We start from the raw sequence: 20,663 nt of genomic DNA on the forward strand, positions 1-20,663 counted from the left end.
TAAAAGTTTTAATCTTGTAGCTGCTTTTGTGTTAGGAATTATTGAAATAGCATGGTTTTTAAAACTAGATATTTCTGACTGAATTTCTTCAGCGTTCATATCACTCGGATATTTAAGCGCAAGTTTTACATTTTTCTAAAATGCGCTGAGAAATATTTTCTCTCATTTCCTGTAATGAAAGACATAGTCCCTCGATTAAGCATGCGACTTTCAAGTTATAGTTTTTGACTGCAAGACTTTATTTTCTTTTTCGATTTCTTGCAGTTTTAAATTTCACGCAGATAACAAACACAAAAATTTAAAACTCGTTTGCTTCAAAATGCTGTTAGTTTCAACCCATTGAAAAGATTTATGATTTAATGCGATATCTGTCAATAATCTATGTACTTCTGTTATTTGTAGATCTAATTCTTTAACAGCATTTGCTCTTGATGACCATCGTGTATGCGTACGACCTTTTAATGTTGTTTTGAAAACGGACATAAGTGCATCCCATCTACTCGTTGAAGAAACAAAAAAATTATAAATCCTTCTGTACAGTGCCAAAAAATATTAATATATTTGAATTTGTTGAACCGGCATTTTTGCATGCTAAATTTAATATATGTAAAGGAATATATGTAGCTCTATCATTTCTTTGACAAATAATGGCTTGCACGCCTTTGTGCAATCCAGCCATATTGGCGCCGTTATCATAATCTTGTCCTTGAACATGTCGAGGCTATCCTTTTCTAATTTATAAATAATTTTATTTGTCAAACCACTACCCGATTTCTTTTTTGCTTCTATAAAAATCTATGACTTGCTTCAATGGATTCATCTTTTATATACACGTATCTAATAATCTGACACAGTTGCGAAACATCTGGTGCATAATCAAATATAAAGGAAAAATATTTCACCTTTTAGATTCTAGAACGAATTTCAAATCGAACATGATTACCTAAGAGTAATATAAGTTCATCTTGTACTTGATTAGACAGATAAAAAACGAATCCCTTTCTGTGATTAGCTATATGATAGGCAATATTTCTATCATAATGACTTACTAATTCAAATTTGCTTACTAATTCTTACTTACTAATTCTAATAAATTTAGGAACATTCCTGTAGTTGAACTCGCAATAATTTCATGCGTACTTCTAAGAGGTAAGCTGCGTTTTGCACAAAACAAAATGATGTCTAATATAACGCGTAAGGTATGTCGCTACTTTTATTTTTCTGATTTTACTGCTTTATGCAGGGAATCATCTATGAAACAACCTCCTTTAATTTTTTTCAAAGCATTTCCATTGAAGATAAGCATAGAATTTTCGCCATCGGAAATTTAAGTTTTTCGAATCTTTGAAACTTCTTTTTGGATTGGAAATAGTATAATATAGCTTACGGTTATTAAAAAGAATGCATAGAAAACAGAATGACGACAGAGAGTTTTATGAATAAATAAGCCAGTTGCGATGGATTAGAACCATTAGAACACTTCTCAGAAAAGCGTTCTTACACCTCCCCATTAGAACATTTCTTAAAAAATCATTCTCTGGAAAATAATCTGCCATCTTATCATAAGATCTACTTTAAGCAGATTCTTTTGATCGAATAGATAATTGGGCGCCCCTTCTATTTGTTCATTGAGGAAAGTGACTTGCCTCACCATCGTCCCGACCCTGCTACCGATACCCAGTTATCTAACTTTTGTGGAATCATCTCTAAAATTCTCTACTCTTTGTGATCTTCAGTAAAATGCAAGCTTTTGGATAAAAAATCTATATTATCATTTAAATAGAAATTTGAAGAAAAATTATCTCAGTCAAATAACCCTCTGTCATACCTGAAACTTAAACGGTTGTCAAACTTGAACGACTGAAAATCTTATCCTAAATGAAATGCCAACTGGAGAAAAGGGTTGATATAATAAAGCATGAAAATTATCACAAGCAAGGAGGAGAATATGTAAGTTTAACTTTGCGCTACCTCAAAAGTTGGTTAAACAACAGGGTGGGGTTTCCTAAGGCGCGCTAATACTCAAGAAAAATAATGAGTATATGATAATCTAAAATTAACTACATAAAACGTTCAATAGAATAAAATTCGTTCTGAATGGATGAAATAAGGTAAATTACTGAATAAAATGCTACAACATTTAAAACAAATTAGTAAAACTAGCCAATGAAAAGATAAGATCAAAATAAATAATGGAAGGCTGCTTACCTATCAATATTAAGGTAAGAACAATTTATGAATATTAGGAAGAATCTTGAAAGCTACAGTTTATCACTATTTAAAATGAATCCCAGAGTTTACATGTTGTCATTTAGGATTTCAATTTTGACGTTAGAAATAATACGCAAATTATTAAACTCTGCAATAAAGTATTCTATAAGTAAGTAAAAGGAGCGAAAATAAGCTTTAAAAATATTAGCATTGAATTAACAAGTGTTAAAATTAGAAACTAAAAGGAAAAGGCCGTGCTCTTTCGAAGTTCTAGCTGTTTTGAAAATATATGTAGACAGAACAATAAGGGATTTATTAAACAGGAAACTAACTGAAGCTTTGATAATTTAGACAATATACGTTACCGGATGAAGGTGTGTTTATTTTAATTCTGGTATTGTTCCTCTAGTTTCACTTCAGCTGTTTACTCTCCACAGTCTAAAAAGCAGAAAAGCTGCAGTTAGAGTCTTATCAGTAAAGAAAAAGGCTAGTAATACGGGATATTTTTTATCAGTACTAACTCTGGCACATTGGTCGGTATGGGTGACTGCCGAGGGTAGACCGTTGGGTATGTATCATAGGTATTCTCCGTGTGCCAAAGGCTTATGCTAACGACAGACATAATCCTGCGCTCCTAGTCACGATAAAATTCGCGATCTTTTTCTGATACTACTATCAGACAAGTGAGATAAGTCACAACAACAACTCTTAAAAATATTGGGATTTAAGTAAAGAATGTTTATTTTTCCAAAATGATTTTATACATTTGACTGAAGATCATAATATTCGTATTTCGTAAAATTCAAAATTTATATTTTAAACAATCTTATCCTTAGTTGTATTTATTTAAATATGTATGGCCGGAATATTCTGCGGTTTTTAATAAGAGAAAAGTTTGCTTACAGAAAACTGATTTAAGTCTAAGCTTGATTTACTGAAGATAATTCGTATTAAGTGCTATATACCAATGTAAAACTAAACGAAGATATTTCTTTTAAAATAGAATGAAAATGAAATTAAAGTATTAAAATAATAAATTATTTTAATACTTTAATTTCATTTTGAAATCATATGCAGGGCATATACGGTTTTTCAAAAGGTACTTTAATGGAAGACAAATCATCTTATTTTAGTCAATGTGATGTTTAATTTACTAACTGCAAATTACATTAAAAATTTATTGAACTTGCAATTTTAATAATCTGAGCACTATTTAAACAGTTCAAAGTTAAGAAAATGATTGCAGAAAGTACTTTAACTGTAAGTGCTTTATGCGAACTACAAGTAGAATACAAGTGTGACCTAAGTACAAGTCCCTTGCAGAATCTACTTCATGCACTGATGTTGCTTTAATATTTCAAGTATTAACAGGGAGATAACATTTGTAAATTCTAACCTTCTTTTATATGAGCTTGATAATTAGATATATTCTTCCGCTTTTATGGATTAATCTATGGATTTAATTTAGTGGCGAAAACTTTTGAGTAATTAGCTGTCTCACTGTCTGCTCAAACTGATATTACGACAGGTGAAGAGAGAGCAGACAAACCGCTATTCTTCCAAACCGAAAACTACTTTCCCCATATTTATTGATTCCCCCCTCGTCATGGGGGAGACCCGGCAGATGTCGCTGGAGAGCAGGCAGAGTTGAGCGCTGCAGCGAGAGGCAGAGGAATGTAAATCTTGGCAGGCGATCGCCGATTACTTGTGGTGCTTGTTCACAAACATGGGCAAAGGCAACAGTAAGCTGAAAGGAGAAGTGGTTGCGAAACTCGCCAAGGAAACCTACTGTGAGTACTTTATGAGTGTTTTTTTATTTAATCTCCTAATCCCTTTTTCCTCTTGCATTTCTTTTGCGGGTGTTCCAGACGGGGCTGGGGTTGCCTTTGTCAACGTTACGATGTTTGGAGTGAGTACTGCTCTGACGCAAAATCGTGCGTGGAAATAATGAGCCGGTGAGAATAACCAATGGATGCAAAAGAAATATCAACGGATTACTCATTGCAAATTCCATGCATATCATTTAGAGATAAATAAGAGGTGATAGTTGACTAGAAAAAAGGCTACAAATCATAATAAAAGTTATTGAATATAAGACACAATAAAATGAACACACGCTTCTGTAAAAGTTTTTTATGTTGCCACAGTTTAGTGAATGCCCCATGGTATGGTATGCAGTTTACTGATTATTAGTTTAGTTAGCATTTGAACTGAAACTTGTCGCAGTATTGAGAAAAATTCGTAATTCTTTAAATTGGAGCATTAGTAGCTTTTATTGAGCTCTCTTCAATTATATATAATATTAACTCATATTATGTTTCATGTTTCAAAAAATAAATCATTGGTGAAAATGCTTTATAACATGTTTATAAGTTTAGCAAGTTAAGAGAATATTATTTCTGCATATTTTAATTTACTTTCATATTATTTAATTTTAATTAGTTTGATTATATTTATAGCGTTAAAACATTCTTCAACGTATTTATTATTTTCGTATTAAGTGTCATTAGAATACTTTTGTGTATGTAGGTTTCCCTCCATTTTTCATCATACAAGATCCTTTTATTATTCAAGTCAACTGATTTAAATGAAGTTTCTTCGATGCATACATAGTAGTTAAGATTACTGCATATAGACCGTAACAGAAATAAATGAATTGAAAAAATATTTAAACAAATGATTGACGTTTATATAGTAGTATTATACTATCTTTCAATAAAATACATTATCTAAGCTAATATTACGAACTGGCTACAAATATTTTCACGTAAATAACTAAAAAATTAAGCTTTCTTAAAATGTGTGCAGCAGCCAACATGATATTTTCTTCCGAATAATTAATTTTTGAAAATCATACCCATCTCACGAGCAACAGGATAAGTAACTAATAACGCTTTATTAAGGTATAAATATCATTATCGGAATATTTCTACCTTTAGAATTGTTCAAAAGATGAAACAACTCCATCTCCTGATGAATGACTACAACATGACAAGGATATTTATATACTGTATAATTAAATTTCTATTATGTAAATTCGAAGAGAATAATTTGGAGTATATTCTGATCAGTTTGGTTCTGAACGAATATTATCAATATTCGTATCTACCTGGGGAAATTGACCTGGGAGGTTTCCCATACAGCCAACTGCGCTTAATGTGCATCCATTGTGTACCATTAGCTTCGATTTGGAGTACGTATTAGGTGCTATCCTGATTACACTTCATACAATAATAACTTGAATATTCTACCATGATCTTTGAAGTGAATATCTGCGCTCATATAACACGTTCTGAACACCGCTTTTGAAATTTATACATGATTTACAAGGTAATTATTAATACAATCTGAAAATATACTGCATTCGTCTTTTTTAGCATGCCACGGTGCACAAATAAATAGTTTTTGGGATTTCATTTCAGGTATTAAATCTAATGTTCTTCAATATGAATAATTAGGTTGATATCTGGTAAAATTATAAAAATAAATATATAACATTTTCAGTGCGATTATATGTATAAAAATGATATAAACAAACGCAGATAATTATGCATACAGTATCATATTTTCTAATTTAATGCTTAATTTTGCGTATTCAATATAAGGAGCAAATACTGCTTATTTTGCTATTTAAAAATTTTTTGGATGTATTTGATGCCTTTTTCATCCCAGCAATTATAAAAATCGCTAATTGTAGTTTCTTTAGGAAAGAACATGTCTATTAGTACAAATAGGTTTTGCAAATATGTTATATTGACATTTTCAGTATCATTAAAATTTAGGCTTATCGATGGAAATTCAGGATATCAATTTCGTCTCTTTGTATCTACAGTTTTGCTAGTTTCAGTATCTTACTGAAAGATCCTTCACTCGGCCGAAACAGAATTAAAGCTGAAAAAGCATCAATCAAGGTAATCGTGCAATATATGCGATGATGTTATGGCAGGGTAAGATTTGCCAACACATACTTATATCGGCACACTCTAACCTGTTCTTCCGTGCGGTAATATCCCTCAGGTTTCCGGAATACATCACTTCTAAAATCAGTTATTACCACCATTATGTTTAGGATGTTATAAGTATCATCTGAGAAAATAAGATTTTTCAATTTGCCTGACACCATAATTGCTGTTTTTGGCCACTTTAAAGTTTCCGCGTTGTGCTTCTGTTTTAACAGTTGTTTTATTCTCCTTTTGGCCATATTTAACAGGAGCAATTTGCGTCATAAATATGCAAGTTGCATCCTCCCACATTCTTCTTTTTATTTCACTGCAGAAAATGCGTTTTAGAATAATCTGCAAGGGAAAAAATAGCAGGCTATAGATAAAAAGGTTATAAAAAACGGGAACTATAGCGAAAATATATTAAATACACTCTTATCATCCGTGGGTATGTTATATCGGCTATTGCAGTGGAATGGTAGATATAACGAATGATCATTATCAGGTCTGGTTCAAAACTTTCGGCATCCTAGGCGAACAGGATGATTTAGGCCCACTACAAAAGAAAAATGCTTACAATTAACAGCAAAATGGGCCTTTACTTAGTTTTCACTTGTGAGGATATCTTAAGCTGTACCGTACGAAAATCTTGGCCTCTAAAAAGCTACCAATTTATACCAGCAGCTAACTATTGTCACCCAAATGAGCGTCGACCTATGACTACCTGTACTATATAACTAAAGTTTGTGCAGCAGTTTTAATGTTAACTTTTTCAAGCATTGCTTTTGAATTTGAATAGACTGGTTTTCAGTTGCTCGATTTTTCTGAAATGGAAGAAGGAAACTAATTAATCAATATTATTGCATCTGGAATTACAATTTTACTAAAAAAATAAGCAAGAAAGGTAAAACACGGAATAAAACAAAAACTATTTAATGGATGTGCTTGAAAGTTATCAACAGGTTAGTGTAACAATACTAGACTACACAGCAAACAATGAAGTAAACATACGCAAAACACACTTATTACGGCCATCACATTGCGAAAGGGGTGAAAAGAATGTGCAATGGAAACATCACGCTAATTACGAGTATGGTGTCCGCTAGCTGAAATGTATGTTTGAAAACGGGAAGGCAGCTGGCAATAGTGATCGTTTGTTATGGCAGTAGCGCCCATTCCTGTAGTAAGGCATGTTGAAGGTCACGAAGGGTGCCTAGCGGCACACTGCGACCCGCTATCCGTTGTCCCAACATGTCCCACACATGCTTTATAATGATTTAATAGGCCATTGCAGATGTGGAATGGTTTCACTATCCAGATAACTTCGCATCACTCTAGCTCTATGCGGGAGGACGTTATAGTCCATTAGTATCGCCTCAGTAGCCATTGCAACGATAAAACGACACACAGGAGGGTGTACAGTTTCGTTGCAGCATCGGACGGCTGTAACGGAGTCACCAAGAATGACGCAGAGGTTGATACGGCCGTTCGTTACAATCTCAGCTTATACAAGTAAGCCTCCTCCTCTGAAACGGTCTTTTCGATTTTGTTTGGCTCCGAGCACGTCTCTGGCTCTGCAATATCATTACCTTTCGGGAATCATTATAGATGTTAAATCGAGACTCATCCGTAAAGAGTACTTGGCCCGCTCCAGTGTCCAACTGCGATGTTCACTGGCGCACTTCAGCCGCGCTCTGATATGCGATAGAAACAAAGGAATGTTTCTATCGCATATCATAGGTTGTCGGGCGTACAGTCCATCTTCATGCAGTCGACACGACAATGTTGTGGGATATGGGCCGTCTTGCAGCAGCAGAAACCTGCGACACTAGCTGTTGTGATTTTAATGATCTACGGCGTCTTGCACGTAGCAACAGGAAGCTATCTCTTGTGGTATCGTACAGACACACGTCTTCTACAGAGTTTTGATCTCTTTGGTAACGATTCCCCGGCCTGTTGATGGCATTACGGTAGACATTTATCTCTTTCGCATCTGCGGATTGTCTTACACCAGCATACAATATTCCGACAGCCCTCCAGCGTATTTCCTTGTGAAAGTGGTGTCTGCTGCTTTCCGATTCGGTTATCTCGGTTTATGCGGAACTAACGCTGCTTACGAACTGACGCGCAGGTCCGGTACGCCCCTTTTTAAAGCGTTGTAGTGTGACTACGGGCTTTCATTTTATGCCAATTTTGGTTGCCTATTTGCATTCGGTGATGAAACCTCTACCTCATATATACTACATTGATTGTTTAATTCCCTTTTCATATTCGTGCCATTTTTTAGCGTTTGTTGCTTATTCTTTCTTAATAAACTAAATATCACTGCGGACCTTGACAATTTAGAACATTTTGAAATCATAAAAAACTTTATTGTTCTATGGAAATTATGCAGTGAGATTTTTTTTATAGACAAATTCTGAACCACATGAAATGCGCATTGGAAATCAAAGGTTTACTCCTTCGAATTGTATAATATGTTAAGCCTCACTACTATTTCAATACGACTGACAGAACTTCATAATATGCTCCCGCATTTATGACACATTAATGCATTATGGCCCAGGAGCCGAGAAACACAGAATTAAGGAATATGTGTCATATTTTCTCAACATATTTAGAAAAAAGAATTACGGTATGTGTGTTGGAAGAATATGTTTTTAAAAGGACAATTTTAGAAAAATCTTCATGTTATATTCAAACGAATAATAATGTAATTCGAGCGAATATACGTAATATTCAGTTTGTAGTATGCTCATTGTAAATCTATTATATGGTCTATTATATAAAGTAGTAAATTATTTCCTTCCCTGTTTAGAGCAGCCACCTGCTTGACAATTCACTTTTGACCAAGTTATAAGAAGAAAATTCTTATGTAACATGGGATATTTATTCTAATAGAAGATGTCTATGTTGATGCGTAATAGAACATTAATTTTATAATTCTGTTTTATGAGGTGAAAAATTGAAGTCGTATTAAGTGGAATGCATAATCCATCAAAGATCTGAAATTACTGATTAATTGCATAAGTTACCATTACTTGCATGATCATCAAATTGCTGAAAAGGATGTTGTTATATCCTCCTAAGTTAACAGGATGTCATAATCAAGCTTATAAAATTCATCAAGACTAACAAGTAGTGAGCGTCTTTATTACCTCACAAGTGACAGAAAATTTTTGCTTTACATTTGTCCAATTTTGAAGGAGAATCCACCGAACGACGAATCCAAGGGTTTCTTACACGTTTCTCTCCTACCAGCATATTCTTGATATGAATTTAAAAGACAACAGGACATCTCGATGATAATTTAAGTGCTCAGATGTCTCTAAGAACATATGCATTTACAAAATTATTATCTGTTTATGGGATTCGAAAACAGACCAAAGGCTTTAGAAACTGGCTTCTCTATCATGCTAACAGGGCAGCGAAAAGCAAATTATATTATAAATTATGAAAATATTGTAATTAGCAGTTTTTTTATATTTAGTTCTTGGTATACGAACTTATACATCTGAAGGTGTTTTGCATTATGTGAGGAGTTTATACTTCTGTGATGTAATGTAAATGCGATTAAAATTCTTAAAACTATGTACGTCTTCTTCTTAAAAGGCTTTAATTAATATGTGCTTATTAACTACTGATTTTTTTCTATTATTTCTTAATTTTACGTATCAAATTTTCCCCATAAGGAAGAAATGTTTAAACAAAAATTTACCTTCTATTGCTAGTACCTTTTTTATTGCCATTATTTTTCCAGTTTACCAAAATCATAAAGCAGCTTGTTAGTTTAAATAACTAGGAACGTTCGGAAAGTTATATAACGTTGCAAGTAAGTTAGAATTGCTATTTTCAGGAAACTAATATTCATGTATTCGAAAAAATGGCTACAAAATCTAATGAAGAATTCAAAAATATATCCGGTACAGTCATAATACACTGTAATGTGTCAAATTATAATTCCATCAGCAGCAAATTTACGACTGCTGCATAAATTTAGCATAATACATTTGCTGTGACATTTTAGATCACGTTCTAACCAGAACGTATGTAGGAAAAAAAAATAGAAAATTTTATGCTTGAGGGAAAACAGTTTCCAAATTTTGAATTTATTTTTCATGCATGGGTGAAATAATGATATAGTTTTTATATGTAAGAGAGATGCTTTTTACACGTAAGAGAGATAATTTTAATGGGAATGTATATTTTTATTATTAAATCCTTTTGTGATGCCAAAAAAATTCTAAAAAAAATTAAGGCTTTTAATTTTCTTTTAAGTTAATTTTACAAAGAAGGAAGGGCAAATAAATATTATTTATCTGAGAAAAAGAGGTCTTACAACTGGTTGTATTCATACTGCGCACAATAGAAATAATTATTTGATAAGAATACAAACTTTCAGTCGAAAGAAATATTTTTAATGCGAATAGTTATTTTCATTACGAATATTCCCTTAAAAGGTAATTAATTAATTTTGCTGATTTAGAAATTGCAAATTTTTCAATATAAATTACAGCATTGATATACATATAGTTAAAATTTACAAGACAGTTATAGCAATAATTGAGGTTTATAGGATATTTTCTTGTGTATGATAAACTTTTAATACTTTGTTCACTTAGCATTCCGTTTTACAAGCATAATGTGTAAAAATGTTTACCATGTTGCGATTTTCACTACCGTTTAAAAATTTCACAAAGTTTAAAATCTTTATTTAGAATTCATACATTTAAAGTAAGTATCGGAAAATTATTTCTTATAGCTGTATAGAGACATTACGTACATGTTTTGAAGCAGGAAATGAAACCGCCTTCGTCGGGAATCGAACCACGGACCTCTGGAATACCGGCCCAGCGTGCAGAACCACTACACTACGGAGGCACGCTAGGAAAGCGGGAGTGATATCTTATAAACTACCCCTTTTTTAAAGGGCGACTGGGGTATTTAGGGGACCCAATCGCCAAATCCTGGGTGTGGAGAGTCATCATCCACAACCCTTTTAGTTCAGGCGCCACTGTAGAGACATTAGATATTTTGGAAGCAAGAGAGAGGAAAAATTAGCAAACGCCTTCGCCGGGAATCGAACCACGGACTTCTGGAATACCGGCCTAGCGTGTAGCACACTACACCACAAAGGAACGCTAGGAAAGCGGTAGAGATACCTTATAGCTGTGAAAGAGAGAAATTGTTTTTTAAGCTTACTAATAAATTTCTTTTTAAAGTCAATCTGTATTATAAGCAAAACTGCTCAATAAAATCACCTTCAAAGTATTTCTCCTAAACTACATTTCAGATTGAAATGCACTTACTTATATTGTTTATAATTTTATAATTTATATAATTCCGCCCATCCTTTTGCAGCATTAAACATTTTGAGTCAGTATTTATTTAAATTTGTTTTAAAATATTATGAAATATATTTATATTATTTATTTTATATAATTTATAAAATAAATAACATTAATTTTATAATTTATTTTATATAAAAGTTATAAAATTTATTTTATATGATATTTATTTTATGTATTTCATAAAATATTGTTACGGATTTGGTATTTAAATAGCTTATGTTAGTTGAATTGAAAAATAAATGGTTTTATTTCCCGCGCAGTGCATCGCGTGACGAATATTAAAAGAAAGTTAAGCCGGAAAATTGAAAATACAAGAGCGCGTGCATGTAAAATTTAATAAATATCTCTTTTTGATTTCTAGAAAGTACTAGAAAATTCTCGCGCGCGATTTTAAAATCTTATAATAGGAGGAAAACCTCTCAGTTCGTAGTAGTTGCTTAGTTTGTTGTTGTTTAGAAAACTGCTCTTGTTGACTGTAGCGAATTCGCGGATTAGCTTTCTCTAGCTGTTTTGAATTAAGTTCTTTTCAACGTTTGAGTAGTTAGAAGATAACTACTGTGAGATATTGTAAAACTGAAAGAATATCTGAGGGAATTTAAGCATTTTGTTGTGATAATAATAAATTTTTGTTCATTTTTTATCGGACTTGTGCATTCATTTCGTAACGAACCCGTACGCACGCAACAATGTTTGGTGTCAGAAGTGGGATTTAAATGCCAATAACAAGAGCGATGGAAGAACAATTGAGGCAGCTCATCAGTGCTTTTTCTGCGTTCTAAGGAAAGATGGAAGCTGGCCAAATACCTTTTAAAGAAGAAATTAAAGACTCCGTTAAAGAAGAGATTAAATCCGTTAAAAAGGAGATGAAATCTAGTCATGAAAAGATTGAAGCAGGACAACAAAAGATTGAAACAAGTCAAGAAGAGATGAAAAGAGAAATTACCTGCATAATAGAAAATAAATTTGAAGCTATGGAAGGCAACATTGACACAGTTGAAAATAAAGTTAGACAAATTGAAGAAAAAGTTTCTTCCGTAAAAGATCAAATTGAAGAAAGAGTTTCTTCGGTTGTTGCGTGCGTACGGGTTCGTTACGAAATAAATGCACAAGTCCGATAAAAAATGAACAAAAATTTATTATTATCACAAAAAATGCTTTAATTCCCTCAGATATTCTTTCAGTTTTACAATATCTCACAGTAGTTATCTTCCAACTACTCAAACGTCTTTAAGAACTTAATTCAAAGCAGCTAGAGAAAGCTAATCCGCGAATTCGATTAGCTGAGATTAGTCAACATGAGCAGTTTTCTAAACAGCAAAAAACTATGTAACTACCACGAACTGAGAGGTTTTCCTCCTTTTATAAGATTTTAAAATCGCACGCGAGAATTTTCTAGTACTTTCTCGAAATCAAAAAGAGATATTTATTAAATGTTACATGCACGCGCTTTTGTATTTTCAATTTTCCGGCTTAGCTTTCTTTTAATATTCGTCACGCGCTGCACTGCGCGGGAAATAAAAACATTTGATTTACAATTCAACTAACATTAGCTATTTAAATACCAAATCCGTAACAATATATAAAATATTTATTTATATATTAATTTATTTATTTATAAAATTGTACTTATTTTATATAATTTAGTGCTTTAGCAGGTTCATTCATCATTTTTAAATTTTACTATCTGTATCCAAATTTAAAGTCATGTAATAAAAATAACCCAGTAGTGTAATTTTGCAATGATAAAAAATTCTTTAACTTCATAAGTAAATGTAGAAAACAATAATCTAGAAACTGAGGGAACTTTACAAAGTTAACGACAACTAAAAGTATGAAAATAAAAAGTAATAAATATTCATATGAACCTCAAAATCATGTTTAAAATATGCTAATTATCTGAATAATAATAAAGTCATGCTCATGTGATAAGATTTTAAAAAAAAACGCATTAATAGACGTAATTAAAACCACAGTACGTAACATAAGACAAAACGCAGACATTACTTGCAATTTTGAGAGTTATATTTAAAAAAAAAAACAATATTTTAATCTTGATTTGCAGTTTTTCCTGAGTTTGTTCCTCCGGACGTTTTTAATTTTCGTGATATGATTTTCTAACGGTATTTTAGGTAACTTTACGGCTATATGACAATTCTAATCCAAAATATTTGCTGGAGTTTTTTTCCTTAATATGTTCTCTGCCTTTACTGTGATCTCTACTGAAATCCAATTAATCAGTACTGTTAATTCTTCTAATGCTGTTGTTTACAGATGCTATTTTTATAATAGGTAATTTCATTTTTATTAGTACTTCTGTGCGTGAGGATATTCTTGGCATATTAAAATAATATTTTATGCTACAAAAATGTAATATTCTTACACACAGAAATTCATTGTTGGAAAAAATTAAATAGGAATGAAATAATTGGTGCCTTAAGAAATGTTACTATTCTGTAATATAACCTTGATTTATCTTAATTATTCTGATGAATATTTGTTTTGCTAAAAAATTACTATGTTGAATTATATTGCTTCTACTTATGATAAAGCCAATCTTGCTTGATTTTCTTTTTGCTTAGATTTTCTATGGATTGACTCGATATACTCTTTGATAAATTAGTTCTTGGAGATTTACTTTTTAATTTAAAATTTAATCAGAAAGAATCTGACTATATCAACGCTCAATAAAAATGAAGTAATTTATATAGTAACATTAGAAGAGAAATACTCTGTTTTATTCAATATACTTCTGCATTGGTCAACTATATGAGCACCTTTAATCTGGTATTCGAATGACTATAGAAGTTCACGGATTACAGAAACATTTAGGTAAATGATAATAATCTCAAGCATATATTATATAATAGGGGGCAATTATTTTTTACCTAAATGCATTAAAATATCTTATGACTGCCACTTTCTGAGAATGATTTTTTTTCTTAAACAGACTCCTACTTCTGAGTCAGTTTCAAAATTCTGTGCTGAATATTATTTATTTTAAACAACAACCTTCACAGGAGACGAAAATCTATGGAACGATTTAATTGTCTTAGGGAGAATTCACTATTAGAGTCTTCAAAAAGGGAATTTTTGCAAAACCAATAATAGTAGTACTATAAAGTATTTTTCTCACCTTCTTAAGCAATCCTTCGCAGTGTAGTGGTCAACACCCTGGGCATGTATTCCAGAGGTCCGTGGTTCGATTACCGGCGAAGGCGTTTCTCATTTTTCATTTCTCCTGCTTTCCAAAAATACCTAATGTTTCTACAGTGGCGCCCGAACTAAAAGAGATCATGGATGACGATTCTCCATCACCAGGATTTGGCGATTGGGTCCCCTAATCCCCAATCGACATTTAAAAGGGGGGGAGCATTTAAGGTAAAGTGAGGAAAAGCGGGAGTATTTTCTCCCGCCTTCGTAGTGTAGTGATCAGCACGCTGGGTGGGTATTCCAAAGGTCCGTGGGTAGATTCCCGAAGAAGGCGTTGCTCAGTTTTCATCTTTCATGCTTCCAAAAAATTCTAATGTCTCTACAGTGTTATCAGAAGAAAAATAATTCAAGCACTAAAAGTTGCATTATATTAACGAAAAAATGTGCAGGCACTGCTAAAATAGAAAATAATGACAGTGTGTTATCAATTAAGCTCATCAATCCGAAAAACTGCTATAAGTAAAAATTAAGTAGAGGAGGAAAACGCCTCATTAATCGTAAAGAAATTACACGATCTAATCATCTAAGATGTCAGCTTCAGTATGTAAGGAATTTTTAACCTTCCTATCGGAGTATCATCGAGGTGTAGTTGAAAGCATGCCTAGCTATCGGGAAGTCGGTGCGTATTCCAAGGAAGGCCTAGCTAATTTCTCATGTTTCCTGTTCCAAAAAATTCTAAAAACATGGAAAGCTGTACAAGTGGTGCCTGAATGAAAATGTAGTGATCCATCATCATCTGAATACGGCCAATGCATTATCATCTCTCCAGCCTTCCTTTTGAGCGGAAGAGAGTGTGATAAATTTTCCGCCTGTCTTCGTGATGTTATTGGAAGCACGTCCGACTAGCATCGGGAGGTCCAAAGTTTGAAAGCTCGCGAAGGCACTGCTGCTTTGTTGTGTTTACTGCTCCGAAAAACATCTAATGATGCTAAAAATAGATTAGTAGTAAAAAATTAGAATTGTGGTCAAAGCTTGTGGAAACTCTTTGAAAAAACGCATTTTGAGGTTTCTTGATATAAAACACCTCATGTTTGGAGCAACGATAATTATGAGAGTGATACAAGTGTAATAAAAGTATATATAATTGGGAATATAGGATAATGTGCTGAGATATTGTATTGCATGTAGATAATGTATCAATAATGTAATGCAATTATATTTATAGATTAGTTTTTATGAAAATATCAGATGTGAAAAAGAAAATTGAAAGGCAGAACGCAAAATGACTATGTAAATTTTTACCATGTCAGTGGTAAATGAATGTGAAAGAATAATTATTTGGGTAATAATTAGAGTTAATTACAGTTTTGCAACGTTTTTTCGTGGGGTTTTTAGTTCTGCGGAATCAATATCGAATACCTGTTCTGTTAATTGCTAGCTGTTTTCTGCCTGACAAGTTCCTTTAGTAGGCTTTGTAGAATTTCAGTCGGACTAAGGTCTGTGATATTCCCAGTCCATTCAGCAGCAAAATATCAACTTTTGTGTAGAGCAGCAGTTATGCTTCATATCTTGGAAAAGATCAGTTGCGGAAGACTTGAGCTTTCTCAATTCATTTATGCATTTTTTGACAATGTATCCCAAATATATTAGTCACACAAATTCTGACCAACCTTTTGATATCCTCTAACCCCATAGAGAATGCTAATTACTTGTTTTACAACAAGTGTAATGTAAACAGGATGGCAATCTCTCATTCTCCTCTTTGTGCACTTCATGACATTGCTATCAAACATCGAAAATTTAGTCTCGTCTCTCTAAATACCGCTATTTCGTTGTTCTGCTGTTCAGGTACTGTGGGATGTAATTCAGTGTAACCTGTTTATTCTTTGTTTGAGAGATAAAAATGACTTTTTATTGGGTGCGTGAAGTTTTAGTGTTTAGACCAAATTCCTGAAATCTGTGTAAAACAGGCCTTTCTTCTATTCCACAATTAATAGCGATATTTCTTCTTATATTCTCCCAGATTATTTTCTTCTATCACTTAAGCACACTCTTTTAATTTTCTATCCTCATATGGTGTTGTACATCTTTTTCTACCTAGGGCTAGGATTAGAAAAATAAAAAGTTCTCTTAGCAAAGAGAGAAATTAATATGCTGCATTTTGCCAGAATGATTAGGAAAGGAAAGGAAAGAGGAAGTTATTAAGAATAATAATTTTTATGAGCTTATATTCTTTCACAGATGCAATAAAATCTGCTGATGCTTTACTCGAAAAAGCGTGAAGTTCGTTTAAAAAAATATGTCAACAATTATTTACTTTTAAAAGCAGTTATATTTCATAATCAATTATATTAAATTGCTTATACATCTTTAAATCTTGCCTTTTATTACCTGCGTATCTTCTGTAACTCTTTGAAAATGAGCCCAGATGGAAAAGAAGATCTGAAGATTACAAGGTTGAGCAATAATAGCTTTTATATATGAAAAATAACAGCAAAAATAGCTACAAAATGTTAAATTTCTCTGTGTTCTGTTACGATCATCAGGAACGATCATCATGAATTAAAAACTTTTTCACAGAACGAAGGCTAATATCATTAAAGGTAACAGAGTAATAGCACTTTAGTCCATAAATAAACTAGTCTAACTCTGAATTGACTCAGCACTTCTCGCAGGTTTCTACTGTCAATTTCACTAAACTGAAGAGGAGAATGGCACTATCAGAGCATTCTGGAAAAACTCTTATTGATTAGAGCCCTAATAAGGATTCAAGACCTCTTCTTTCTCTGGCCCGTTTATTCATGAGGTCCTTAGCGGCAGTCAATAGGACGCAGCATAATATACGACAAACATATGATAGTAACATTTATATAGGTTATTCTAAAATGGACATATGGTTGTGATTATTGTAAGAAAAGAATTAATAGCTTAAAATTTTAAAGTTGCTTTCAGAAGGAAAATTTTAAGCGGAGTAATACAAATCTTAGCGTTGTAACAAACAAAAGCTTTAGAGATGACTTAATTACAGGATCTGTTATGAAAGTAGTAGGACTGAACAATAAAAACAATATTCACAATTTTTACACATAGACTTAATAGTTTTCAAAATATACCTTTTCTGATCAACATAGCGTTTCCAGCGATCCTGCCAATCACTGAAGGTTATCTGGACGCAGAAACTGCTCTTCATCTCCCTCGTTACGGCCTCTTGAAAGAGCCATTTCAGTTAGGGGAAGAGGAAGAAGTCTGAAGGAGTGACATCTGAGCTGTACCTTTGCTTGAAAGACTCAGGAAACGAGTCACTCGCGTCCGTCCAGTAATCACTGGGTCATGGATGCTCCATCGCGACAATGCGCCATGCCATACCAACTTTACTGTTATGGTCTTCCCAATCAAACCTGGCATTACACAGCTTTTCCAGTCACCTTACAGCCAAATATCGCTCCGTCAGACGTCTTCCTCTTCTCCCGACTGAAAGGGTAGTGAAGGGATGACACCACGGCTCGGTCCAGGCCATTCAAGAGGCCATAACGAGGAAGCTGAAGAACATTCCAGTTTCTGCGTTCCAGGAAGCCTTCAGTGATTGACAGAGTCACTGCAAACACTGTGTTGATGCAGAAGAGGCATAGTTTGAAAACTATTAATTGGATGTGTCAAAATTGTGAATACAATTTTTAAAAAAATGTTCAGTCCTACTACTTTCAGAACAGAACCTGTATTCTCTTTTCTTTTCATTAATACAGCTATAGACTCCTTTAACTTCAGAGTTTCTCGATATCTTTAGGACATGACATCTCTTTCAACGTAACTATCACTCCGTGTTGAACATTATAAATGCCCAAAGCTGAGTTCTGTCTTATCGAGTGATAATTCGATACATCCTTTCTTCATCATTCTCTTCTTTGAAAACTCGCGTAACAAATTTTCTGTTTCTGTTCGCTTTGATAACGCGTTTCTTAGTAATTGATGTAGTTACGTATCTTTTTTGATTTAAACATATTGCATAATATTTAGACGTAATTGTTATTACAGTAATTAGGTAATAATTATGTAATATTTTATCTTAACTGAGATTTTCGTAATATTTTATTACATGTCTCTGATTTTGCTCTACTATGTTATACATATCTTCAAATATGTTCCAGCCTTTTCGGATTGCCTATATGAATTTTTATATGAATGTAGATCCTAAAACGTTGTTTCTTTTAAATTTTCGCCAATTTTCTTATTTTAAAGCAGGGAGAAAGTTTCAAAATGCAACGTAGAAATCTTAATTCACTTTAGCATATAACTTTGCATATTTGTATGGCATTTTCAATATTTTTATCAATAGCAGAGAAAGCATTCAAATGATTTGTTTATCTGTTTTACCGTTTGAGTTACTTCCTATATCAATGCAACATTTTTCCTATCCTGACTATTTTATAAATGAAAAGCATCTGAGATTTTCCTCTCCATTTTGGGTTCTTTTCCGAAGACTGAGCATTAGAACATGCTACAGCACTGGTTACTCTTGACATCTGATGAAAATAAAGCATAATCACATGCATTTAATTAGTATAATGAAATAAGTGAATGCAGTAATTGTGTTGCTTGGTAGCAAATGAGGTGTTTACAATTGGATGCAGCTGAGTACGTATGTTGTCATTGATTTTTGCAAGTCTAAAAAAAAAAAAAAAACTTGATTATCTAGCGCTACGAATGCGAATAAACTGAATTTACGCTTTGAAAATTTGCTTGAGTAAAGATAGCAAGAAAGAAAGCATTTTCATATATGAGAGACTGGTGAAATTTCTTCAGCAATGTCCTTCAAGCATTGTCCATACTTTACTTACTTTAGTTTTTTTCCCTATCCTAAGTCTTAATATTTAAGATTCTGTGGCAACCCACTTCTGGTATGACATTTGAATCCCTCAGACATTCTGACCCACGTCTTGTTTTGCCTAGGCCACTACTGTAGTAGATTGTTACCTGGTTCGTGTAAATAGATTCACGCTTTGGCGATGGCTTCTGCATATTGCAGACTGCTTATGTTTTGCTTACAGACATGCTTGTTAACTGTATAATAATACAACTACTTACTACTTGATCATGACTGAGTTCTATATGTATTCTTGTTGAGCACTTTTAGGCCTTTTTTACTACCTTACTCTAGTAATGGGATTCAAGAATTTCCTTACGTAAAAGCCTACAAGGCAATCTTAGAGCGAGCTACAGAAAGGATGAAAATTGAGTTTGTAGCTTCTGCCTTGTTTACAATTCCAAGTTTATATTGCCATTTCCTTAATGCTTCTTTATGTCTTTTCTCCCTCCTGAAAAGGGTCGAACCATTCTTCTATGTGGTATTTCTAAGAGCTTCGAATCCACTGCACTGATCAATCATGGATGGCTGTTGGAAGCTGAAAGTCTCTGAAAAACAGAAAACTTATTATCTCAAGCTAGGAGTGGAAATAAATTGAATTTATTCATTTCAAATTTGCTTGAGTAAAGATAGCAAGAAAAATTATTAGTATGCTTACATTTCCCAATGTGAAAAACTAACTCACGTGAAAATATCAGCTTTGTGCTGACTGGCTGATTTATATAATTCTTTTTTAATTGAAAGATTTCGATTAGGAAAATTTAAAAAAATATATGAAAAATAATGAAATATTAGCAAAATAAAAAATTCATTGTTCTTTGCTAACTTTATTAAAAGGCATCTAACATTCAGAATAATGATATCTTGTAACAGAAAGCAATTACAAGAGTTTAATAAGAGCAGAATAATCTTAAATAGTTTACAATATTTTTAAAAATCTTTTCCCAGATTTATAACACTGATACATTCTTAATGAGCATACTTCTTACTATCAAAGTCACTTTTCTATATGTCTATACCTCATATTTATTAATTCTAGTGCTGTTAAAAAGATAGCCAGAATTAACAATGTTAAAACTCTAGCGACACTGAATAGGAGATTTTGATCATCTAAAACCCTAGAACATTGCTTCTTCCTTCAGCTGAAAC

General features: G+C 32.9%; 1 protein-coding gene across 1 annotated transcript in view; it reads left to right on the forward strand.

Annotated features, from left to right (window-relative positions):
* The first annotated feature begins 3,864 nt into the window (after positions 1-3,864).
* The window catches only part of LOC118182922 (frequenin-2-like), a 534,041-nt gene continuing 517,242 nt past the window's right edge, over positions 3,865-20,663 (forward strand). Inside the window, exon 1 of the mRNA XM_035352310.2 lies at positions 3,865-4,001. Coding sequence (XP_035208201.1) covers positions 3,938-4,001 — 64 coding nt within the window. The 5' untranslated portion in view covers positions 3,865-3,937. The remainder of the gene's footprint in view (positions 4,002-20,663) is intronic.

This window comes from Stegodyphus dumicola, chromosome 1 (genome assembly GCF_044657685.1).
Source record: "Stegodyphus dumicola isolate Sdum_Otavi_A_Nest chromosome 1, ASM4465768v1".
In the NCBI taxonomy this organism is placed as follows: Eukaryota; Metazoa; Arthropoda; class Arachnida; order Araneae; family Eresidae; genus Stegodyphus; species Stegodyphus dumicola.